The sequence below is a fragment of the Phalacrocorax carbo genome, chromosome 24, assembly GCF_963921805.1.
Source record: "Phalacrocorax carbo chromosome 24, bPhaCar2.1, whole genome shotgun sequence".
In the NCBI taxonomy this organism is placed as follows: Eukaryota; Metazoa; Chordata; class Aves; order Suliformes; family Phalacrocoracidae; genus Phalacrocorax; species Phalacrocorax carbo.
In genome coordinates this window covers 7,736,775-7,762,099 of record NC_087536.1, presented here as the reverse complement: position 1 = coordinate 7,762,099, position 25,325 = coordinate 7,736,775, and the positions used below count along the sequence as shown (strand labels likewise).

At 55.4% G+C, this 25,325-nt stretch overlaps 1 protein-coding gene across 9 annotated transcripts in view; it reads left to right on the top strand.

The window, feature by feature from the left end:
* ANK1 (ankyrin 1) overlaps nt 1–25,325 on the top strand; it is a 55,198-nt gene that overhangs the window by 11,372 nt on the left and 18,501 nt on the right. For 5 of the 9 annotated variants that reach the window (XM_064472733.1, XM_064472734.1, XM_064472732.1 and 2 more), the window contains exons 2-17: nt 3,394–3,486; nt 13,501–13,602; nt 18,717–18,815; nt 19,914–20,012; nt 20,714–20,812; nt 20,929–21,114; nt 21,253–21,351; nt 21,941–22,039; nt 22,393–22,491; nt 22,947–23,144; nt 23,228–23,326; nt 23,670–23,768; nt 24,005–24,103; nt 24,294–24,491; nt 24,658–24,756; nt 24,846–24,944. In XM_064472733.1, coding sequence (XP_064328803.1) covers nt 3,394–3,486; nt 13,501–13,602; nt 18,717–18,815; nt 19,914–20,012; nt 20,714–20,812; nt 20,929–21,114; nt 21,253–21,351; nt 21,941–22,039; nt 22,393–22,491; nt 22,947–23,144; nt 23,228–23,326; nt 23,670–23,768; nt 24,005–24,103; nt 24,294–24,491; nt 24,658–24,756; nt 24,846–24,944 — 1,866 coding nt within the window. Of the gene's footprint in view, nt 1–3,393; nt 3,487–4,021; nt 4,158–11,410; nt 11,465–13,500; nt 13,603–18,716; nt 18,816–19,913; nt 20,013–20,713; nt 20,813–20,928; nt 21,115–21,252; nt 21,352–21,940; nt 22,040–22,392; nt 22,492–22,946; nt 23,145–23,227; nt 23,327–23,669; nt 23,769–24,004; nt 24,104–24,293; nt 24,492–24,657; nt 24,757–24,845; nt 24,945–25,325 lie in introns of those variants that run through there. The other 4 variants (XM_064472738.1, XM_064472735.1, XM_064472737.1 and 1 more) reach the window with 3 other exon arrangements.

The window sequence follows — 25,325 nt, the reverse complement described above, 5'->3', positions numbered from 1 at the left end:
ATTGTTATTTGCTGCAACTCTTGGCCACTTTTTCTCAACATGAGTTTGCCCTTTCTTAGAGAGTATTCCTCTTTTGCCCATTGTAAATCCTTTCCCTTTGCAGAGCCCCAATTTAACGCTGGGTTAGCTTTTGTGGGTGCAACATGACACTGACCTGTACGATCTGAGAGGCCTTTAAGGGGATGTTCATACGCTCAGATGTCACAAAGGAGAGGACACAGTATAAAATCTTAGGGAATGAGCAACTTGGCCAATCTCCGTTCAGGGTCTGGAAACAGGTGAGTGTTAGGGAACTACCTGAGACCTTAGTCTTTTGAGGTGTTTTTCTTGGAAATGGAAATGACTAGCTCTTGGGATTAAGAGCTAGTCATTTAATAGAACTGTATTTCTTATTTTTCAAGCTCTCCCAGGCTCTGATTTCTCAGACAGGATTGTGCCCATACTGTTGGTTTCTCCAGAACGGCAAGCTGTGTCAAAGACGTTTCTGTTAAGTACAACGGGCAAGATAACGGTGACAAACTGCTAGTAAAGCAGGTTGCTCTAGGGTATTGGTTTTCAACACTGATACATGCAACTTACCTGTCTGCACTTAGATAGGCGGAACTATCGCAGGTGAGTGGTAACGAGCGAATGAGACCTAGTGGGGGATCAGTGGAAAGTGTTCAGAAAAATATGATTAACAAGGGACAGCAATTAATGTAACAAAGAGACCATTCCCTCAGAGATGGAATCCGTGCCAGCTCCACAAACAGCCAAGGGAAGACATGGTTATTAGCGTATTACATACTTCAAGGCAAAGCGCTCTGTTCTCCCCCTTCTTCAGGGAAGGCAGGAAGCAGGCACGTACCTGCCACCTCACAGGACCCTGTTCTCTCACGCTCCTGCAATCGACTTCACTTCTAGAGCTACAGAAATGTGACTGATAGTAGGGTTAACCCTGTAAGCTCCACACAGTTGATTCAAGACAGATATCTAGGGCCCTGAGATATGCCTACCTGCCTCAGCTGCTGCTCCATGGGTCTGCTACAGCCCAGTATCCCAGCCCATGTCACGGACAGCCTGGGGCACCTCAGTGACCCGAGCTCTTGCTGCCGCCAAGCACCTCCTCTGAGGTGCGGAGAAGCCGCTGGAGGGCCAAAGCCGAAGTACCCTGCGGTTGCCGCCACAGTAACCACAGCTCTTTCCTGCCCTGCACACAGTCACAGGGTTTCCCTCCCTCAGCCTTGCTGCGGCTGCGGGCGTATGATGTGCAGGAGGGAATCCTGGGCCGGAGCCAAAAGGTAAGCGCCACGTCCCCTCCTGCGCTGCGAAGGGCGTACCTCTCCACCCTCATGGGGAGGACATGGCATCACTGGGTAGCTAGAAATCTGGAGGACTGCTAAGTCCTCCATCTGAGCCTGCTCATCCCTTGCAGCCAAAGGGTTTGCCACCCCAGGGATTATCCCATCCCTGAGTATGCCTGAAGTGGGTTTGTGAAAATCACCGCTGCTGGAGCTCACTAGTGCCAGAGGCTGCACAAATCAAAGCGGAATCCTAGTCCTTGCCTGAGAGAGCAACAGAGTGCGCGGGTACCCATTCAGCAAAGAGGTGGAGCAATCTCATGGGCACTTTTACACTGTTTTTCCCTGAGGTGTGGTAGGAGGTAATCGCAAATGGATTGGAGGGCACAGGTCTTGTTTCTAGGTCTTTTTCAAGTGTGTCTGTAGGACATACCTGGGGGTCCTGGTGGGGGGAAGCTCAACATGAGCGAACAGTGGCTGCTGTGGCCGAGAAGGCCAACAGGACGCTGGGTTGCATCAAAAAGGGCATCGCCAGCAGAGAGAAAGAAGTCATTATCCCGCTCTGCTCAGCGCTGGTCAGGCCACACCTGGAGCGCTGTGTCCAGTTCTGGTCCCTGCTGTACAAAAAGGATGTGGCCAGGCAGAGAAGGGCCACCAGGATGATCAGAGGACTGGGAAGCTGCCATACGAGGATAGGCTGGGAGAGCTGGGTTTGTTCAGCCTTGAGAGAAGGAGGCTCAGAGGGGATCTCATCCCCATGTACCAGTACTTAAGGGGCAGCTACAAAGAAGATGGAGACTCCCTTTTTACAAGGAGTCCCATGGAGAGGACAAGGGGGAATGGACCCAAGTTGCCCTTGGGGAGATTCTGACTGGACACAAAGGGGATATTTTTCACAGTGAGGACAGTCACCGTTGGAATAATCTCCCCAGGGAAGGGGTTGGCTCAGCCACATTGGATGCTTTCAAGAGTCGTCTGGGCAGGGTGCTGGGCCGTCTTGTCTAGGCTGGGCTCTTCCTAGAAAGGTTGGACTAGATGATCCCTGAGGTCCCTTCCAGCCTGGGATTCTGTGACCTGGAGAAAGTTTGCGTTATGCTGAGGCAGCAACTTTGAATAGGCTCCTACGCTCTGGCTGGCAAGGTCTTGTCTTCAGGGTGCAGAGGACTCATATTTGCATTCATGACATGCAGTTATGCGGGGGGGGGGAGGGAAAAGCAGGATCTGAGACATCGATGATGTTGCTTTGTAGGTTCAGAGCAGGAACACTTTTTAGAGCAAATGCCAGCCAGCAGTTGCAGTGCCCATCCTTTTGACAATTAACATTTGAGCTCTAGCTGAACTGGAGGTGGAATCTATAATAGCTTAAATACCAGAGGGAACCCAAACTTCCAGGGAAGTGCTGAATTGCACTGGACAAGGGGAAGCTGTTTTCCTTAGACTGAGGTAAGGACTCTGCTTTGCTCTAATGTTTCAACGTGGCCTTTGCTCAGTATAAAAATCTCAATTTCTACATAATGCAAAGCATTTTTCCATCCTAACAGGTTCTCTTTATCTACTTTTCTTGCCTCTCAGCTGATATAAGCTTTCCCAGTGGTGGGCTGGGCTGTTTTATAGGAATTCCCTAGGATTCCCTAGGATTATAGGATTCCCAGGATACAGCTGGCAGGGCTGTTGTATTTTCTCTCCGAAGCTGCAAGTGTCACAAGCTGTATTTATCTGTAGGCTGCCCAGGCCTTTCCAGGTGTGATCACCTCGTGGCCTTGCATTCACTGTTTTGGCCCCAGTGGCTGGGAGGAAGTATTTTGGCCTTCTTCAACCTGTAATTGGCAAAAAGGGCGAGGTGAATAGTAGCTGGAAATAGAAGCCAAGCCGTGCAGCTCCCCTGCAGTCCCCCAGTGCCTTGTCAAGATGGCCCCGTTTGGCATCTGGACCCACACTGGGGTTAGCAAAACACCAGCAAGAGGGTGCCTCCTGCCATCCAGGAGTGCCAGGTGAGCATTGCTCTGTGGTGTGTCGCCCTGAGCCTGACGACGAGGAGAGGGTGGGATGGGAGCGGTCTCCAGGAGGTCTGTTCCTTTGAACAATTGGTGTGACTCCCTTGCGTGTCTTTCAGAGAGGGCATGCACCAACCACTGTGGACCCCTTGCCTTCTTGCTGCAAGCAAGGATCTCCTGAAGGGATGCTGGAGCAGGAGTCTGCTGTGCAGGTAGAAGGGGGGAAGGGGCGCGTTCATTGTATTGCAGTAGGCTCCAGGCCCCACAAAGCGCCTGGTGCTGCGGTCACTAGACTTCATTTGCCACTTCGGTTCCATCTCAGTGTCCTTCATTTGGGACTGTGCCCAGCCAAGGTCTGCAGAGACCGGTGAAGTCTGGGGTCTTCTGCTAATTGCCTCTGGCCCAGCCTGCTTTGTGCAGCGCAAACCAAGAGGCAGTGTGGTTGTGGCCACAGAGCTGTTCCATTTTGCTTTATATTTCCGAAGCTTCATCTTCCCTTGTGCTGTTTGAAGAGCAGGTTCATGCACATGGGCTCCTCCCTGTTTACAGCTCACAGATATGTTTATGAAGTGTGCCTCAGGCATGACGCTCACTAAACACTTCACGTTCAGCCTGGCAGCTCTCCCCAAGCCCCTGACGTGGGACAACCTGTAATCTCCAGACTCCAGGCAGGAGTCTCCCCGTTGTGCCAGCATGCAGACAGGCAAGTGTGAGTGGTGATAGGGTGCAGTCCTACTGCTGATAAACCTCTTCCAGACTCGCTGCTCACACTTGGTTTGCCTGCAGCATCCAGTGTAAGTGGGCTGATCAGAGCTGCAGACCCTGGCTGCCCAGGGTGAGCTGACTTTCTCCTGCAGCGATGACATGCATGCATTACTTCAGGGTGAGTACCTGAGGGCATGGTCAGAGGCTCTCTGGGCAGCACTAGGGGGAGAGGGATCAGGTCAGTTCTCAGGGTGTTGGTTTGCACGTGGGAGTTTAGCTATATCCTGGCCAGTAACATGGACTTAAGCCTGGTCCAGAGAAAACAGCCCTTGTCCCCAAAAGATTGCAGGTAAATGGACCATAGAATGGCAGGAAGGGTTTGCTGCCCTCTTATGTTGCTGGGAACTTGCCTAAGGTCATGCTGGGAGCCAGTGGCACAGCCTGGCATTGAACCCAGAATGGCTAGGTCCCCCCGGTGCTGTACTCGCCTCGTCCCTCTCACCACTGCTTTGTTGGCAGAAGGGAGGTGCCCCCAGGTGTTGGGGTTTTTTTGTGCTATTGTAATGGTAAATGTAGATTTCTGTGTTATCATCTTTCTTATTTTACCCACCCGGATCTCTGGGACAGGTGCACAGGATGACGTTTCCTTCTAGGCACGGTGCTGCACTGGCTCTGCTGCAGAGCAGGTGGCTGTGCCGCTATGGCTTTGCTCGCATGTCCTCGCCAGGGATCAGCTGGCAGAGATATATTGCCAGGCCTGTGCTTCAGGTGCTTTCCTGTCAATGCTTTCTTCCCTGCATGGCTTCCGGAGGCTGCACCCCGAGCGCTGGCCAGACCAGCCTGGCTGAATGCTGCTAGCAGTAAATCTTCTGCCGCCACGGCACAGGGGCTGTACTGCGATTCCTCACAGTGCGCAGATCCTAGCAGAAAGCCCCCTTCTCAGCGCTGTGCTTGTGCAGGCAGGCAAAGCAGGTGTGGACTAGCCCTGCGGAAGCAGAGATAGAGAATGAGCCAGAACAGACCGCAAAAATTAGGAGCAGTTTACAAGCATCACTAGAAAAGAGGAGGAAGTTTCTCCACAAGGCACCAGGGCAGACCCTGATGGCATGGTCTGGACTCCAGCGCATCTCCTGAGTGCAAGGGCAGTGCCCAGAGCCCAGGGCAGGCTGGAGGCTGGTCTGCAAGAGGTGCCTTAATCCCTAGCTTGCATCAGGCAGGCTCAGCGCACGTCTCTGCTTTCCCCCTTGCACTGGTAACGGCTAGAGCCCTCTCAGCTGCCCAGTGTTCATTGCACACACCTGCCTGAGCCATGTCGTGGTCCAAGGAAGGAAGTGCATTAGGAAAGTAGGAGATAAAAAGCAGTTACTGTACTGCTGCATCTCTCTCAGCAGCTGCAAGACCCGTTATGTTGTTAGAAGAGGTGTAGTGCCTGAGCGAAAAGCTCTCGTGTATTGTCTTCAGTCACAGTCTATATATTTTCTGGTGAGGTAAAAATAGCTTTTCTTTTTCAGGATATGCAGAGAGCAGAGGCTCCTGCTAACATCAAAGGAGAGTGACAGCTTTCCCCTGGGTGTGCGTGGCCTCAGCTGGCAGGAGCAGTAGCTGTGTTAATTCTTGCCTTGCTTTGGCTCTGTGTGAAAGGAACCATGTCCTGGTCTCCAGCTCCCTGTTCAGCCCGCTGGACCAGCCCCTGTTCCTCTCTCCGCTCATTGCGCCTGGACCCAGCACTGTACTTCATGGCTTGCAAATGATAGAACAAGCTCTTGATGCTACTATTTAGAAAATCATAGAATCATAGAACTAAGGTTGGAAAGGATCTCTAGGATCATCAAGTCCAACCATCAACCCAACAATACCATGCTTCCTAACCCATGCCCTGAAGTGCCACACCTCTGGCAGCCTCTTCCAATCCATCAGCAGCCGGTGGGAACTGGTGGGCAAGCTTTCATAGAGCTGTAGGCTGTAGCACCAGGGGATCCTTATCAGAAGGATCGGTCTGCTGTGTAGGGGCAGCTCCCAATTCCTTGCTCAATGCAGATTAAGCTGTTTCTGGTATCCACCCTCCTCACAGTCCTGAACCTGTTCCAGCTTCAGTAGCTAGCAAAGGCGACCTGTGAGGGGGGAAGGAGGGAGCCAAATGGCAACGCAGATGCTGTCTGTATCTGAATAGGCTCAGCAGGGATGAAGTTAACCTTGGCCCTGAACTGCACCACCAGTGACAGTCCAGAACTACCTCTCCTGTTAAAAGTACATACAAACGGGCTTTCTGAAAGCTAGTTACTCGTGATTTTGTGCCGATGGAGGATTGGGCATGATGGAGCGGCCAGTCTGGTGCCTGCGCCGGAAAGCTTGCCCGCTCTTCAGTACTTTCAAAACACCAATTGACATGTTGCTTCCCTTCCCACAAACATGCCAGGGGCCCTGCTTCTTTTGCTTTGGGATTTCTCCTCTGCCAGTTGTGCCGAGGTCTCTTCCAGTTCTAACAGCCCCTTGCTGCAGGAACGTCAGCAGATATTTCATTTCCTGCATGCTCCAACTCACCTGCGTCAAGATGGTTGGACTCCCCCTTGCCTGTTCTGGTCTGGAGCTCCCTGCTGGGCATGTAAGCCATTGGGCTCTGCGGTACATGGCGTGGGGAGGCCTGGGGCCATTGTGAAATCTCCACTCGGCAGAAAAGAGCATGGTCAAAGGGTTTACTCAGGCTGGTGTGAGAAATGAGAACAAACTTGCTTGGCAGATGCCTTCCAGAGATGACCTCTTGTGCCTTGACCCTCATTAGTCCTATTAAGATCTGCAGACCCGTCCTAAATCATGTGGGCGGGGATGAAGATGATGAGAGAAGAGAATTTGGGGATATGGATTTATCCTTTTATGTGATGAATTTTCCTGATGCTTTTGCTTTTCTCTTTCATCTGGGTTTGCAGTATGTGACCTGCAGCCTGTTCTCTGTGCTCCACTGGCTGCCTGCCTGAGGCTCTGCTACTATGGCCTCTCCGGAGATGCTGTGCTCTGCTGAATGCTGTCTTCTACTCAGAAGGCAGAAACTTGCCAGTAGGTTTTGTTTCCACTGCAGGGACCACTGAGAGTGTCAAGTTTCTGTGAATACAGATAGGAGAGAAAGTTCCTGTAAGGCAGAGAGTGTGATTTCTGTTTCTGGGCATTCTGAGTTGAATCTCCAATTCAATTTTCCTCATCTTCCCTCATCATCTTAGAGAGACCCTAGGTGCCATATTTGACTGTTCTTAATCTTAGGAGCTGTTTTAGTGTGTTTCCAGGACTGACATAGTCTTCTCATCTGATTAGAAAGGATCTAGGTTATCACCTGCAGAGCTGGGCATTTGATGTGTGCAAGGCAGGAAGCTCCAAATGAGCTCTGGCTCCAGAGAAATCCCTAGGTTGGGCAACTGGCTAAAAGTAAACCACTACACCAACGTAAGGTTTTGCTGTCTCTGCTGGAACCAATGCCTCAAAGGTGAGGATCATGCCCACTACTGGACACAAGCACAAGGACTGTTGCAAGGTTTACTGCACTACCTCCCCAGCTGGGAGCACTGACCTTAGGTTCCAGCACCCTGGCACTAGCAACTGGAAGTGACTGGATTGCCTCCTAGATGTGAGTTGGACCTTTCCACACCTTCTGGGTAGGGTACCCATAGCAATACATGGCTCTGGTGCCAGGATTCAGGTTTGCATCTCACTGCCAGCCCTGGGGCTCTTTCTCTGTTGGGGTGATTACCTGTTCCCCAGCCTGCCAGGTGTGTCATTGCCGGAGCTTCCCTGTCCCCTGCTCTGCGAGCCTGTGTCAGCCTGGCTCAGTGTCCCCCTGCTCCCTGGCAGACTGGCCACAGGCAGGGGGAAGTGTGTCTGCTTGGCCGGGCTGAAAGCCATGGCTGCCTCCCTCAGGTAGGGCCAATGGTCAAACTGTGCCTTCCCCTTAGCAGCAGCACATCACTCTTGAAGGGACTGTGGCCCTTCTGTGGCTGTTTTTCTGCTGTTCACGCAGTTTGCACATCCCACTTTGCAAGATGCCTCAACTGACATTGCTGCTAATGCACCCCAGAGAAAGGGTGGCACATGTTGCTCCTGACAAGGGGTTTCAGGAGGCTGTTAGAACAGTGGAGCTGCAAACAGATGCCTGCAGCGTGCAGAGCAGGAGCTGCTGAGCTCCTTTCTGGAGGAGCACATGGCTTCCAAAGCACACAAAAGAGACAAAAGAGTTTGAAGACACAGAGTTATCATTAGTGGCAAAACTCATGAGACAGTGAGAAACCTGTGTAGTGGTGTAATTGCTTTCAAGATCTTTGCTACAGAGCGGCCATGGGGAGCTTTTCATGCAGCAAAGCCTGCTGCTCCTCACTGGCAATGTTTTCCAGTAGCTAGGCTTGGAAGAAACAAAACTGAACAAGTGCCAGGGCTGGCAGTAGGGTGCCTGCCCCAAGGGCAGTGTGCATGGGCCTGGTCCACATCCTTCTGCCTCTGGCGTGCAGGGGCTAAGGCAAAACTGCCCCACAGCCAGCTCCTCTCTGCTCCCAGGCTGGCATCAGCCACGTGGCTCAGCAGCAGAGCAGACCCAAACTTCCCGGCCGCTGGGCCTGACCGCTGTTTGGCAGGAAGAGTTTTGCTCCCCAAGGCATGGGAAGTGATTTGTTACTTGAAAGTCTGCATTGCAATTCCTCTTCTCTGGTGTAAGAGCAGTGCTGTTCTTCAGTGAGACCAGAGGCTGAAGATATGCGGCAGAGACCAGGGAAAGGGAAAAGCAGGTGCTGAATGATGCGGCTGAGAGTCGAGGCCCTGGGAATTCCCTGTAGCACCGCATGTTCTCGGCTGCGGGGCAGCTCCGCCTGCGCGATACCTCTGGGTAGAGGGACAAGAAAACACAGTCCATTTCAAAACAACTCACAGTGAGCACAAGCTCCCCCACTCTCCCCCCTCTGTAACTAGTCCTTGCAGGGCTTCCACTGGAGTAGGAAATCAGCTGGTTTCGAGTGTCAAATCACTTTGTTTCCACAGGCAACGAGAATGTCTGGTGGGTGCTAGCAGCCTTGGACAGGGTGTGCTCCCCCTCCCGCGCCTGTACCGGGGCCTGGTGGTTGTGTGGGGCAGCAGAGCTGCTCCCCCGGGACTGCTGGAGTCAGAGACTTGTTGGAAAGTCCCTTTCTTCTGGCATCTTTGGCCCTGTCCATAGCAGGACATGTTCCCAGGCAGTCCCACAGACCTGCGTGCGTATCCTTGCAGTGAAGGGGTCCCGCCACCTCTGGAGCCCCTCAGCAAGAAGCCAGCTCAGCCCTTCCTCATGCCGGGTGCCGTACAAACAACAAAGGGGTCGCAGTCCCTGCTCAGACTGCATTGCTGCTCCGGCAAAAGACCTGCAGATAGAAGAGACAAGTGGGCAGACAGGGTAAAGAGGGCAACGTAGCAGGGTGCACGTGTGCCTTTTACCAGTCTGGAACAGCGTGGCGACTTGCTTCTTGCCTGTCTTTGTGTCCCAGAAAACACTGTGAGATCAGCACTAGTCCCTGAACTCATTTGCACTTGGGAATCATCTGCTTGCAGCGTTTAGCAGCTCGTGCAGAGCGGGCTCCAGACAGATGTGGCCGCCTTTCACAGAAGGAGGCAATGTCGAGACCCTCCCTTCCTTTATCAGCGATGTGCAGAGGGAGCTGGTGGGAGCTCCTCCCTGGGTGGGAGAGCGAGGCACTGCCAGAATTGATTAGAGCAGGACGCTAATCAGGATTTTTCAAGCCAGAAGACAGATCTGGATTACTGAACCTCTGACTGCGCCCCTTGAAATCCAGCCTGAGCCTCTGGTTTGGCAGAACTTTCCCTGTGCTTCTTGCCTTAGCCATGGCTACAGCGCAATGGGCTTGGTCAGGTCCAGGCTTCTCATGCTGGGGTGAAGGGGCTAGGACATTCACCCGGCGGCAGTAATGTTTTGTGGGGCGAGGCTGAGAGCAGGAAAACACCTGTGAATAAGACCAGAGGAAGCCACTAATCAGGGCCAGGAGAGGGAAAGGGAAAAATGTATGTTGTCAGCAGGTGAGGGGAGCTTTTTCCTGAAAGAAAGGAAAGGGAAGGAGAAGCAGAAGCACAGTCCGATGTGCTGTGCTACATTTTTTTACTTTAGAAGGTCTTGGACCACTTTGCAAGGTCCAGATCTGAGGCTTCTCTCTTGGGGAATTGCTGTCAGCAGCCTCCTGACTCTTCACAGCTTGAATGTCCACAAGCCTATGGAGCACGACACCTGTGTGTAGGATTTAGCAGCCGTGGAAGAGTGCAAGAGGTACACAGTGGCAAGCGAGGCGGTTGATTTTCTACCCTGGAATAGCTCCTTCCTGGAAATTGGCTAGGAAGGCAAAGGAGAATGGAAAGAAACACTACAAACTCCAAAGAAAGGAAAACCGGTAGAGGCAGTCTCTGCATCTGGAAGCAGTTGCTGTATATCCTGGGGCACGTGGACAGCAAGTGACTGTGTGTGTACAGATACGGGGGGTGCATGTAGCATGCCCGTGCTACGCTTCGTGCTCAGTAGTGGATGGCCGCTGTGCAATGTGTGTGTGCCTGTGTTTGGGTACGATGGTGTTGTGCTGACTGGGATGCGTGTGTATCTTTTTGATATGCACATCTGCTTGTGTCCGTAGGGTCTCTGCATTTCTTGCTGCCGCTGCTCCCTTTTGCTGAAATTCAGGAGATGGCAGTGACCCAATTGTACCTCAGTTCCCTGGCTAATCTAGTGTTGCCTTGATCTCTGTGACACCCCAAAGTAAAGCGAGCTGTTGTGAACGAATGCCCTGAGTGATAGGCAGGCAGTCCCAACACGCACACCGACATCAGAAAGGCAATATGACTGCAGAGCTATTTCCTCTGCTTTTACCATTTGAACGGAGCTACCCCTTCTTCTCTGGCTGTATGTGTTGTCTGGCTGCTGCTGCCTGATGGCCTGCATATCTCTGCGTCTCTGAAAGGCGCGTGCTGAGCATGGGGAGCAGAAGGGCAGTACCTCTGAAGCGCTCGAGCCTCAGCACATTCTCCAGGGCCCTGGCCCCCAGCATCCAGAGGGTTGGGAGGGAACTGCGACACCTCTCCTCTGTGGCAGGTGTTACCTGGGAGGTGCTGGGCCCCCGGGCATGTCTGTGGGGCTGCTCTTTCTCTGCTGTTCCTGAGGTGGTACCTGCAGCTCTGACCCGCTCCCTGCACTTGGCAGCAGTCATCTGCTTTCCGGAGGCGGCTTGGTATTAAATTTCCTGTCTGACACAATAATGGAGAGAAAATGAACAAATTCCATTAGCGGCTGGCGATCCCTGCAGGGTCTGCGTTGGAGCGAGGAGGGAGCCTGTATTTTTAGATAGAATGCAATGTAACTTACTGGCTCTCTCAAAGCTGGGGAGTAGATAACCAAGGAGGGAGAGAGGGGACACCAGGCTCAGGTTTCAGCCGAAGTGCCGGACTATGGCAGCACGGAAGGGCAGGTCCGGTCCAGACGTGGCTGTGAGTATACAATGCACTTCTCCTTTGTGCCCACAGAGACCTCCGCTTTGCTCTTTGCTTGCTTTCTGCCTGTAGTCTTTGCTGCTGGTCTTGCTGGGGCTTCGGGAGCCCCTTTGCTCTGGAACCTGTAGAGTTTTACCATTTTAATCTTTGCAGCTCCATGTGTGTCCCATGGGTGGGAGAGCCTGGCTGAGCCGTGCTTTGACTTTCCAAGGGGTTTGCTGTCGAAGGTCCGTGCTGTGGCTGGCATGCTGGCAGCATAGCTGAGGTGCTGCCCTGTCACTGATCCTGACCTGAGACGCAGAGGCTTCTAGCAGGGTCTGGAGTTGGAAAAGCTCTTTGCATTCAACCTGTTGCTTGTAGCTGTCAGTGTTTCCTTGCTAGACCCCAGGCAGCACGCAGGGCTCAGAGCACAGACGCGCACAGCACTGGTGCTGCCTTCTGCCTCTTACAGCAGATCCTCCTCTACAAGCAGAGCACTGAGGGGCCGCGTCGTGTCTCCTCTGTGCTCACAGCCCTCCACAAAGCCGGCGGCTCTGCTGTGGATCTGGGGGCGCTTCCCAGATGGACAGGGCTCTCCTCTGAGGTTGTAGCAAGTGGAGCCAGCTGGCACAGGAGGTCATGCAGTCAGCACGTGTTCGCCCTGCACGCAGAGGCTGCGCGGCGGGACAGGGCAGGGTGGTGCGGCTCTTCGCCACCTGTCCCCCTGACCCCACGGGCTGCCCCAGAAGGGGCCGCGGCACCCGGCCGCTGCTGCGGGAGCCCGGGCTGGGCTGTGCGGGGGTGCCTGGCGCAGTGGGGGCTGGGACACCCTGTCTTCCGTCTGCAGGGCGGAGGCCCCGGGACCTGGCTACTTTTCTCTGGGGCCGGAGGGTCAGGCAGAAAGGATGGGTTGGGGGAGGCAGATGGAGGAGAGCAGAAGGCAGCCGAGTTTTGCTGCTCCAGAGGACAAATTTGAATGGCCAAGGCTGCAAAGAGAAGGGAAGAGGGGAGCCCTGAACTGTGTGATGCATCATCCTGCCAAGGTCTGCCTCCAGAGCTGTTCTCGGAGGCCGTGCTGCTTCCAGCTCCTGTCCAGGAGCTTCCTCATCCTGGGCACTACAGCATGGCCTGGGGTGGCAGGGTGTAGGCTCTTGTAGCACAGGAGGTCCCTTGGTCAGTCCCAACATGAATGGTACAAGAGGAGTTTTGATTTTCTGTTGGAGTGAAGGCGGCGGGCTGTGTGCTGCGTCCTTGCCATGGATGTCTCATGGCTCTTTGCTCCAAAGAGCCCTTTGGGCTGGATCTAGCAGGCAGGCACCAGCTCATGGTTACCGGTCCAAGGTCCCACCCTCACAGAGCCACATTACTGCATTTCCAGCCCTGTTGTTCTCTAGCTTCTGGTGAGCCATCCCATGGCCTTCATTTGCTGCCTTACACTGCTAAATAGTGTTGCTGGATGTATTGCTGTGCCTTGCCTGGAGTGGCTGTGTTTTAGTGGTGCAGGGAGGCACTGCCTTGCTTCTGTCAAAGCAAGTTGCAGCTTTCCTGGCTGCAGGGCACCCAGCCGGGGCCGTTGTCCCCGGTGCTGGTACTCGAACTCACCGCCACGGCTGCCCGGTGGATTTTGGAGGACAGCAGGGGTGGGCTCACCACTGCCGTAGTCTAGGCCTTGTCCATCGCTGCAGTCTCTCGGCCAGGACACGGAGGTGTTCCCTGGGCTGGGGAGGCTGCCATGGTTGCAGAAGTCCCCTTAAACTTTCCTCTCTACCCTGCCCTCTGTGCTGGGATGAGCTGCAGACCTCGCGTGGCTCTCCTGCCCCATCATCTGGACACTCTTCACCCTAAGTCCAGGTCCCAGCCCTGCTTCTTCCCATCTGATTTGGGGCACCTCAGTCTGTCCCATCAGTTCTCACCGTGACCTGCCCAGCCTCTGCCTTTTCTGCCTGGTCTCTGTAGTCACGTTCTCTGCAACCGAGTGAAGAGGTGGCCCTGTGCTGGTGATGGGGGAGAACAGGGGGACTCTGAGTCTCATGCTTTTTCTTTTTTTCCCCAAGGCCGATGCTGCAACCAGTTTCTTGAGAGCTGCAAGATCGGGGAATCTGGACAAAGCCCTGGATCACCTCAGGAATGGGGTAGATATTAACACCTGTAACCAGGTAGGTGAAACCCACAGGCCTTTTGATACCATCTCTAATTCATGTGCAAATGTGCCACGTGGTGGCTCCCCCAGTCATTACACCCCTTCCTTACCCTGCTCCTCAGGGTGGAGGCAGGGGCAGGCTCCCCGTGGCTGCTCACACACCACCCTGGCAGAGCATGGAGCCGTGACTGCAGCGCAGTGGGGCGATCCCTGGGGTATGGAGCTGAGTGCCCTGGCAGACTCCATCCTCCTCTCACCTGCACCACCCCCTGCCAGGCTCCAGGCAACCTGGAGCCCCTCATCCCTGCCTGTGCCAGGCAGCTGGCACAGGAGCTCCCGGCTAGAATTGAGCTCGGGAGAGGCCACGCAGGGCAGACTGCAGCATGAGAGCGGTGCCTTGCTGGGGAGGCTTCCGCAGCTGAGCTGGGTCGAAACAGGCGCTAAGCCGGGGAGCAAGAGGGCTGACTGGAAGGCAGATCTGGACCAGATGCCTTTGGGGCAGGGAGGGCAGCAATAGCTGGGAAGGTCTGGGGAGCCTGGCAGTACAGGATGGAGCGTAGCAAAGGGCATTAACAGAAAAGTAGAGGGGGAGATCTGAGGCTTCTTTAGGGTGACAAGCAACCAGGACTGCTGGAAGGGGCTTAGCTGCTTGTAGGAGGGCAGAGCAGGTAGCTGTGACGAGTGTAGCGCGGTGGCTGGGACGTTGCAGGAATCACTCTTGAGGGTATTTCCCTTGCCTGCAATGCTCAGGCTTTCAGATTCCCAGAAGATGTAGCTTAATACAAGCAGGGGATGTTGCAAAATGCCAGTCTTGGTGGCCTGGGAGGTGTTGGACGGGTGGAGACCCTCCCAGCCCAGAGCAGAGACAGGTCTGCCCCAGGAAAGGAGAGCTGCAGGCACAGAGGAATCGTTTGCACGTAATCGACAGAACATTTTGTATCTGTGTAGCTGCCAAGTGCGAGTGGCTCAGCCTGAATCGGGGTAGGTGCTGTAGGGAGAGACTCAGGGGGCTTGGGCTGAGCAAGGGGGACAGGCAGACTGCACCGCTGGCTGCTTTCCAGGGCAGTCGTCACCAGTAGTGATGCTGGGGAGGCTGACTCAGCAGGTAGCACAAATGCATATTCACCTGGTTCGGTACCAAGTCCCCAAAACAAGCGTAGTTCAGACCTACTGATTTGTGCACTGCAGTGGCCAGTGCAGTTACCGCAGGCAGGTTCCCCCAAGAAACGTTCCTCTCTCCTTTTCTTTTCTGACCGATGGTACTGTGCAGGGATGCTGGGCTTCCGCAGGACCCTGGGCCGCGCTGCAGCTTGCATTCTCCCCTCTGGGACACTAGCTGAGGATCAGGGAAAGCTCAGGAGCTGCTAATTTTGTTCATCATTGTATTATCTCGATTATTGGTTCATAATCAGCACCCAGATACCCTCAAAGTCTCCTGGCCTGTGTGGGGACATACGGGATTTAGATCAGAGGGGTCTTGTAGGGAGAAGAGGTAGGAAATTTTCAGCTTCAGAGTAGATGAGCTTTTCCATGGGCTGCTGTTAGTGAGTTAGAGGCTCTGACCCCATAACCATTTTGGAGATGTACAGGAGAGGCCATGTGACACACTCTTAGCACTTGGCTTGCTCTCGGCGCTGAGTAGATCGCATGCTTGCACCTGGCAGGATCTTCCAAGTTGCTGTGCTCCATTTCAGCATTTGGCCCAGTCGTTAAACCCAGCTGCTGCACCCACAGTCTCTCCTGGGGGAGCAGCCCCTGCAGCTGAGCCACAGCAGTGGGCCCGTCACTGGAAGCAGTCACGCCGCTCCTGCTTCCAAACACTTAGCTCCAAATGAGCAGAGACAAATAGGTGTTTAATGCATCCACTGCTCCCTTATAGACCTCTGGGAAAGCATGTCCCAAGGAGCAGGGAGGTCCTGCTGCTGCTCTCCGTGCCGCTCCGGGGCGGGCTGGGGGTGGCACATTCATGTATGCCCTGGGCGTGCAGGGGCTGGGGCAGAGCCTGGCGGGGAAAATCATCTTTCTCTGCTGTTCACAAGTGGCTCAGAGAATTCTCTCTTGCCAGTTTCTGTGGGTGTCTGGAGGAGAAGGGCAAGAGTTGGGGGGGGATGTGTTTGGGCACGCTGGCCCGTGCCTTCTGAGATGGGAGACTCCACAAGCCAAGCGCGCCGTGGATGTTCACTCATTTCCGATGACAAGCCTAAAAGCAGAGGGACGATTTCTGCATCTACTGCTCCTGTACCGCTCTAGTGCAGAGGAATATGTGGTTCTGGAGAGGGCTCTGCAAAGAATTAAAACAGGGAGACCCAGCCACAAGCTACAGACGATGGCTTTGAACTTCTTCCTCCCCCAGAGAGACGGTCAGCCATCAGCTGCCTCCACTGACTGGCTGCGAGTCCTGTTTCCAGCCAGATTTCTGGTGCTGGTGAGGGGCATTTATCACCTTGACGGGGAGCACATGGCTACAGCCATATGAGGCCCTTCTTTCAGTGACGTCTTTGGACAGGCTTCTGCCATCTCCCTCAGGTTAGATGGCACTTTGGGGTTTCCTTCTGAGGAATATCAGACCTGTGGGAAAGGTCCAACCTCACATGTCCTGTATAGAATAAAGAGGGATATATGTGGTCAGACCTATCCCACAGGCCCTGTATTCTTACTCAAGTGCAGAGACCTTGACATGCCATCTGATCTTCATCCCGCCGATTCATCCCCTTCATTGCTGCCATCTGCATCCGTGTCTTCGTTATCCACCTCTCCTGTGTTTTGAATTCCTGCATGCTCCCACCTCATCCATGAGGAGCTGGAGGCCTGAGGATGAGCGGACCTCGCTGCCAGGACCCTCACCAGCAGGGACCAGCGCTGTGCTAGCACACGGGTGCCAGGAGGTGGTCTCTGTTGCCGTGGCCAGTCACCGTCCTGGCGGGCGGTCCAGGCTGAGTGCAAAGTCCTGCCGTTTGTGTTTTCTGTAGGGCTGTGTTTGTCTGCATTGTCAGCCAGCGACTGGGATTTCTGGGAAGTGTTTGCGGCACTTAGTGAGAGGAATACAGTGCCTTTCAAATTAAGCACATCCTGTGGCTGTTTTGGGTCAGATGAGCTGTCAAGCCAAAGCAAATGTGCAAAACAGACTGTATTGTTCCTGGAGCAGAAATATCGATGGGCCACTGGGAAACAATCTTCTGCAAACATTGCACTTATTGCTGTAAGGCCAGAGCATAATGATTCCTCATAGGTTTTCAGCATTTAAAAGGTTATTTATGAATCCCTTGCGTAAAAGGGCATATGTGCTGAGGAGAGCAACCAAGCACCTGTGGTCTTGCACTCCAGGCATTTTTTGCATGAGCGTAACTGAGAAAAACCATGTGTGTCAGTGGCCACGTAGCCAACTTGTGAGCTCACCAATGTAAGGGTGTCAGTGACCATCTGTATGGGGTTGTGTAGGTGTGTCTTCGTCAAAGAAGCTGAGTTTGACCGAGGTGATGGGCTGAGTGTAGCCAGGCCTGGTTGGGGACCGCTTCCTTTTGGCAGCTCTGTTCTGTGGGTGTTGCAGCATTCCCACTTCGTTTTTCCCTTGGAAGCAGGCCTTTTGTGCTTGAGGCTCTAGGGACTTTGAGGTTGGTGTGCTGAAGAAGCCTGTAATCAGAGTTGAGCAAAAGAATCTGTGACTCTCTGACTATGATCCTGGATAGCTGGTGCTTTGAGTGAGAGAGGGTGGAAAACCTTTTTCCAGTACGGTAACACTCTTGAAGCTGTTCTAAGTTTAACTGAAGTGTTGAGGGCTGGAACTGGAGCCTCCCCAGGCATTTTCTGCTCCGCTACCTATATTCAAGTGGGGATGAAGCAATTCTGTGAAGTGACCTTCCAGTACTCTACAGGAGCTGAAACAGATGGTTGGGAGGTGGAGTACTTGGGCAGGACTGTGTGCTCCCAGGGAGCTGGCGTCCCTCTGCACGTGACAGCGTTGCGTAGGGGTGAGTAAACATAGTGCATCCACCTGGGAGAAGTGAGGGACAAGGGAAGTTTGCTTTATGAACATCTGAAATTGCCAGCAAGTATTTAACCTCTTTGCCAGCAAATATCACAGCCCTTTTGTTCACATCTGGGAAGTGGAAGAGGGTGTGAGAAGTAATGGAGCAGAAGCTCTCTTAGCAGCCTCCAGGGTGTCAGGCCTGACACCTCCTGACAGCCCAGGGACGCTAAAAGGGCACTGGCCAGCCCTTTGCTCCTAGTGCTCAAGTTCCATTTGTAGGAAAAAGGCAAGCAAAACTGGGGCACATGCAGAGATGTTCCTAGAGCAGTCACTTCGGTTGTTTGGGAGCTTCCTGGAACTGATGGAGCTCAGCAGTGGCACAGCCAACACTTTCTCTGCACCCTTTGCTGCAGGTAAACTCTGAGAGAGCAAAGCCAACCCTCTGCTGAGCATGGGTTGCAGGATGGGGCTGTTTGCTGGCAGTCTGCAAAGCCAGAAAGAAGCCAGCTGCTGGACTGGAAACTCCTGAACTGTTGTGAATTAAATTTGGCTGCTGATTGCTAAAACCCTTGTCCCAGGCAGAGCTTCTCACTGCACTTCTGTCTGTGTAAATGTTAAGGTTGAAGGTTTGTATGTGCACTTATGCAGCAGTTCTGGTGCATCCTCACCCTGAGCCATACACAAAGCTCAGCTCTGTGCTTTAAGTTTGAAAAGCCTGACTGCAGGCAGGTGATCGCAGGGAGGGGCACCCCAAGGAAGGTCACTTGAGCAAAGACAGGAGTTGGCATCAGGGATGTGTCATGAGCAGGGACGACTGAAGCAGTGCCTCTGGCACCAAACACACACACCCTGAGCTGTGGTGCCACCCATCCGTAGGAAATTGTCTACAGGGGCTGCATGTTTTGCTCATGGAGAAACCTCCAGCATTAGTCAGCAGCTCAGCATTCAGCCGCATGCTGGAACTAGCCGTGGCTCTCGTGCTGGATGGCAGCGCAGGGCTCGAGGGCAAGGCAAAGGCTCCTGCTCCCACCAGCCTGGACTTCCTCCAGTGTGGGACAAGTGTCCACAGTCGTGTCTGCACAGGGGCTCAGAGCAGGGGGTTCCCCAGAGAGCCCCAGCCCCAGCCGGTGACTAATGCCCCCTCCCACCTTTGCTCCCTCCAGAATGGGCTGAACGCCTTGCACCTGGCCTCCAAGGAGGGCCACGTGAAAATGGTGGTGGAGCTGCTGCACAAGGAGATCGTTTTGGAGACGACGACCAAGGTGAGGACGAGGAAGTCTGGTCACATTAGCCACAACTCCGCACCCTGCCGTTGCTGCCAGACACACCAACAGTAGCTGAGCAGTGAATCCCACTGTTTGCTTTCAGCCCCTGGAAAGGCTGTGCTGGTGGCAGTGCTGCTGGGCTGGGGCCCAGCGACCAGGCTCTGATTTCAGCGCAGTCAAAGCCATGCTGGGCACCTCCAGGTGGGTGGGAGGTTCCTCTCCACCCATGCCTCTCCCCTGTGGGGTCCGTGGGGGTGCCACTGCGTGCCCAAGAGGGGAGTAGCAGAAGCCACAACATGTGCTAATGCTGCCTTTACTCACATTTCCTCCGGGCACTGGCTGCCCAAGTCAGCCCTCGCTGCCCCAGGGCAGCCCCTGCATGCTGCAACGCTTGAGACAGCCTTGGTACCATTATTGCAAGCCTGGAGAGCTCCGTGCTCCATAAATAAGATATAATTCTGTCCTTGTGTCACCACAGCGAGGTGTGGCTCTCGCTCAGTGACAGGCAAGACAACGGCGCGAGCAAGCAGGGCTGACAAATGAGCAGCCTCCAGCACTGCCTGAGGGGCTGTGAGAGCAGGAGGGGGCCTGTCTTGCCCCTTCCCAGTGCTCTGGCAGGGCTGGGGGCACGGAGCAGAGTCTGGCACTCTGCCACACCACCCAAAGGTACAAGTCGGAAGAGCCTGCGTCTGCATTTTCCAGCCTGCTTATCATCCCTTAGCTCTGCTGGGATGCCTTGGCTACCAGGGCACACACTGCAGTTTTGCCTGAAGACTGCCAGCTCAGCTCCTCCATCTTCCCTCCCCTCCTCATCTCGCAGTGCTGGAGCCACACAGGGACTGACAGTGCATACAGCTTTTGCTGCCAGTAACTTCATGGGAAAGATGAAATCACTCTCTTCCCTGGCCAGCAAATTTGAAGGGTAGCTGCCTGGCCTATAGCAGGGATGGGGCACGGAGCAAGGGCTGCGTGGCCCCACAGGCGTCCGCATGCCAGCTACTCGGTTTGCACGTGTGTTAGCACATGTCAGGCCCACCTTTCCCCATCATCCTGGGCTGCTCCAGCCCCCGAGCGCTGCCCTGTGGTGTCTTTCAGAAGGGAAACACAGCCCTGCACATCGCTGCCCTGGCTGGACAACAGGATGTGGTCCGGGAACTGGTGAACTACGGGGCCAACGTCAATGCGCAGTCACAGGTAGAGTGACCTGGGCCAGGGTGGGAAAAGCACCCAGCATGCGTGATGGTGGTGTCTTCATGGTGGGAACCGTGCCCAGCATGGGCGCTTCAGCAGCCCTTTACAGTTTCTCTCTAGTCCTGTTCAGGGGCAGGGGCAAGGACTGCTCTGCCAGACTCCTGAAAGAAGACAAGTGTGCAAGTGGTGGGGAGGGAGTCTTGAGGGATATGGGGAGACCAGCATAGTCTCTCTGCTGAGGGAGTCCATGGCAGCACACACAAGCATGCTGAACTCATCCTGGGGGACTCACGGCCGATGCCTCCCTGGCTCAGCCATGAGGTCTCCCGCAACCCCTGCAGCTGTGCCCACTGTGCCTCCCAAGTTCTCTCTTGTTGAGCTGGGTGGGGCTGCAAGCTCTTCAGCTTTTGCCTGGTGGGAGAAATATCCCTGAGGCAAGGGAGAGTAGTGGCAGTGAGTGGAAGGCAGTGCCTCCTGGGTTGACTGTTGTGAAGCTTCCCCTGGTTCTTCCTGGATGTGGGGTGCCTTGGGCTCCACCTCTGATTGCTCCACCATTGTAATTTTTTTCCTTTTTCCCACCCACACTGTGATGCTTTTGCCCCAGTTCAATGAGCTGGGGGTGTGGGCGTTGGTGGGCTGTATGTCTGCAAGGAGTTTGAGAGACTCGAAGAGTTGTGTTGATGTGTATGGCCCTGTGTCTGCAGAAAGGCTTCACACCCCTCTACATGGCAGCACAGGAAAACCACCTGGAAGTTGTCAAGTTCTTGCTGGAAAATGGAGCCAACCAGAATGTAGCCACTGAGGTGAGATCCTTGGGGAGGACCCTAGGGCCCTGCTTGTTGGGGCTGCGGTTGGATGTGCCAGGTGCTGCCGTGGCTCCTCCGCTCTCCCCATCTCACCTGCCTCATCTCCATGGCAGGATGGCTTCACGCCACTAGCTGTGGCTCTGCAGCAAGGGCATGAGAACGTGGTCGCTCACCTTATCAACTATGGGACGAAGGGTAAGGTCCGCCTGCCTGCCCTGCACATTGCAGCCCGCAACGATGATACTCGCACAGCTGCCGTGCTGCTGCAGAATGACCCCAATGCTGACGTCCTCTCCAAGGTGTGTGGCTTTCCCATCCAGTCTCTGGGAGCTTTCCTACATCCCCGGGCAGAACAGCAGCTTGGTATGCTGTATTTATCCATCCTTTCAGCAGGGAGCATGTGTCTGGCTGGGCTGATCCCTCCTTCTTTCTCCTAGACTGGATTTACCCCCTTGCACATTGCAGCCCACTATGAGAATCTCAGTGTGGCCCAATTACTGCTGAACCGTGGAGCCAGTGTCAACTTCACACCCCAGGTGAGTGCAAAGTGGGAAGGCTGCTGGGACTGGTACTGCTCCAGTGCCAGAGGAGGATGCTGTGCCTCCTTTCCATGTAGGTGCGGCAGCAGCTGCCAGGCTACGCTGGTGAGGTGGGAGCATGCAGAAAGTAGCACACTGATGCATGCCTGGGGAGTTGCCATTAATAACCAGCGTGGGCCTTTCCTACCATGTCTGCCCTCTGTCAAATGCAGCTATGCACCCCTGGAAGCTCTTGGGAACTTGTGTCCCGGCTGAGGAAAAGCTGGTGCTGTTGCTGCAGGGCAGAGCTTATAGCCCCTGCATTTGCAGTGCCTCTTCCAGTCCCACGGGTGCAGCCAAATCTGTGAGCTGGCACTCTCCTGCGAGCCCTGTGCAGCTTCTGTCCACAGCCTTTAGCCACAGGCAGGAGCAGTTGCTCACCCTCTCTCCCAGCCCTGTGAAACAAGCTATTCCCCTGCACCATCCCTGGGCAGGGATTCAGGTCTCCCCTGCCCTCTGTCCTGTGTTCGCCCCACGCCTCCTTGCAGCCCCATGGGGGAAAGAGAAGGGGTTGCTCCCTCTAATAGACTGCCTTTCCTTCTGTCAGAATGGGATCACTCCCCTGCACATAGCCTCCCGCCGGGGCAACATCATCATGGTACGGCTGCTGCTGGACCGCGGAGCCCAGATAGAGACACGGACCAAGGTGAGGCTGCTTCTGAATCACCAGCAAGTACACAGGCCGCCTCCCTCCCCCAGCTCCTTGTGTCCAGGGAGCACTGCTGTGCTGCACTGCCCAGTGCCCACCCTGCGCACATCTTGCTGGGTGTGTGAGGGAAGGTCCCTGGTGCGCTAAGGGGATGGACCAGGTTTTTCTCTGGTGCCTGCGGAGGTGAGGGGAGGCTGCATGGCTGCAGTGGGTGTGCCCTGGGGGCTGAGGGCAGGCTCAGTTTTGCTTTAGTGTGCAAACAAGTCCAAAGTCCCTGTTACTCTCCTGCCTGAGGGGAGGCCTGCCCTTCCTTGCCCATGCTGAGCTCTTGAACCCCTCTCTCCCCCCAGGATGAGCTGACCCCTCTCCACTGTGCAGCTCGCAATGGACATGTGCGAATCGCAGAGATTCTGCTGGACCATGGGGCTCCCATTCAAGCCAAGACCAAGGTACCCATGGGACTCCGTGGGGGCTGTGCTTGGTGCCAGGTCCCAGGGCAGCACAGGGGAGTAATAAGCTGTGCACGGTTGCTGGATGCCACCCATGGCTAGGCTGGGGCTGAGTTTTTGGCTTGCCAAGGGGCAATGAGCTTCCTGACCCCCTCCTTGGCCCTAGCTGGAGCCCTTTTTCTGAGGGCTGCATGCTTCAAAGGGATCAGCCCTGAGAACGGCATGGCCTGGGGACAGCCTGCCCCATGGCAGCAGCTCTTCAGGCCGTGCCTTCTGCCCAGCATTGCTCCCCTGTAAGTCTTGGTGAGGGATTTCGGGGCTCCTCTCTGGTAGCACCCTGGGGAACATGCCATCTCTTCTGCCCCAGAGCGGTGGCCAGGGGAGCGAGGCAGGGGCTGGGTGGGATGCCGGTCCCCCTCCTGGCCCAGTCCTGAGGCCCTGCTCCACGGTCGCAGAATGGCTTGTCGCCGATCCACATGGCAGCGCAGGGCGACCACCTGGACTGCGTGCGCCTGCTCCTGCAGTACAGCGCCGAGATCGACGACATCACCCTGGACCACCTAACACCTCTGCACGTGGCTGCGCACTGCGGGCACCACCGGGTGGCCAAGCTGCTGGTGGAGAAGGGAGCCAAGCCCAACTCCCGAGCCCTGGTGAGTGAGGAGGGACAGGCAGGGCTGGGGTGGGGGAGAGGGAGAGTGTTCTCACAAATTACTGTCCATATGTCCATCTGCAGAATGGCTTCACACCCCTCCATATCGCCTGCAAGAAGAACCACATCCGGGTGATGGAACTGCTGCTGAAGACTGGTGCCTCCATTGATGCTGTCACGGAGGTAGGTGGACTTCAGCCCAGCCCCAGCTCCTGCTGCCGCCTGTGCAGAGCAGGCAGCGCTGCAGGGGATGATGGCCCTGTTGCCTCTGCTGGTCCCCAGGCACCTTCTTCATTGAGGCTTAGAGCTCTTTGCAGCTCAGGACCTGTTGAGCCTGGCAGCATCTCCCCACAGGGGGACTTCAGGGGAGGCAGCAGCTCTTCGTGTTCCCCTCAGCTCACCTGCCAGGCTGCTGGAGTTTGCCTCTGTGCTGGAGCATGCCCTGGGGAGGGGGAGGAGGGGGCAGGAAGAGACGTTGGCAAGGCCATCAGCCCCATCTTGGCTCTTGGCCCCTTTCTCTCCACAGTCCGGCCTGACCCCCCTGCATGTGGCCGCCTTCATGGGGCACCTGCCTATCGTCAAGACCCTGCTGCAGCGTGGAGCCTCTCCTAATGTGTCCAATGTGGTGAGTCCCACCTTGGCTGGGGCTGTGGGAACTCAGCATGGTGGGGTCCAGCAGGAGGTGGGGATTGCCCAAGTCCTGCTCTCTCTGCTCACCTGAGCAATCCCTGGTGCCCCCTTGGCTTTGTGGGCAGGAGGAACAGGTAGGGGCCAGAAAAGGTTGTGCTCAGACCAGAGGAATGACTGAAGGAAGGCGTATCCCCTCCTACGGCCTCACCATTTGTCCTGTCCTTGATGCAGAAAGTGGAGACACCCCTACACATGGCAGCCAGAGCTGGGCACATGGATGTCGCAAAGTACCTGCTGCAGAACAAAGCCAAAGCCAACGCCAAGGCCAAGGTAGGTTCAGAGAACCTGTGCGATGGTCCAGCTCTGGGAACAGCCGGTGCTGGTTTCTGCGCTCTCGCCTGCCTAGAGCCCAGCATGCCAGGGGCCGTGCAACAGCAGGAGGAGGGCTGGGGCCCCTTTGGCGTGGCAAGCAAGGGCCTGGTCCAGGTATGCCAAAATAGCTTCTCTGCCTCCCTCGCAGGATGATCAGACTCCTCTGCACTGTGCTGCACGCATTGGCCACACCGGCATGGTCCAGCTCCTGCTGGAGAACAATGCCAACCCCAACCTGGCCACAACAGCGGGGCACACACCCCTGCACATCACTGCCAGAGAGGGGCATGTGGACACGGCCCTGGCCCTGCTGGAGAAGGGGGCCTCGCAGACCTGCATGACCAAGGTAGGCTGCTGCTGCTGACGGTGTGACCTGGCTGGGCCAAGGCTGGGCAGGCTGGTGGCACAGTGTCCCTGTCACAGGAGGGACAGCCTCCTCCTGTGCAGCAGCACGCACCAGTGCTCTCCTCCTCGTCCCTGTACACCCTGTGATGGGCTGCCTTTCTCCTCAGAAAGGATTTACCCCTCTCCACGTTGCAGCCAAGTACGGGAAAGTGGATGTGGCGGAGCTGCTGCTGGCACGTGACGCTCACCCCAATGCAGCAGGGAAGGTGAGTGCTGCTCCTGTGGCAGTGGGAGGAGTAGTGTGGTACAGGGAGAGGCTCTGTCTCACCTGTCTGTGCCCTCTCCCTGTCCCCAGAATGGCTTGACTCCGCTGCACGTGGCTGTGCACCACAACAACCTGGAGATCGTCAAGCTGCTGCTTCCCAACGGGAGCTCACCACACAGCTCAGCCTGGGTAAGGCTGGACTGGGGGTCCCTGGGGATGTGGGGATGTGTCACCTGTCCAGTGCATGCCAGCCTGGGGCCAGCATTGGCCCCTCAACCCTGACACGCAGGGAGTATACAAAGGACCAGTCGCCACCAGCCGCTCTCCACGCCTGCTGCTCACACCAGCCTGTCCCTCGCAGCAGCACGCGGGGAGGCAGAGGGTCTGGGCGGTGGTCCTGTTCCAGCAGACAGGCTGTGTCAGGGATAGTCCCCACTGGCAGCGTTGTGGCTGTTGCCTGGGGATGTGTTTCCATGGCAAGCCCCGTGGAGCAGCGCTGCAGTCTGGCGGTTTGCGAAACCACACACAAATGTTTGCACGCAGCTGTGAGGCAGTGAGTCAGAAAACTCA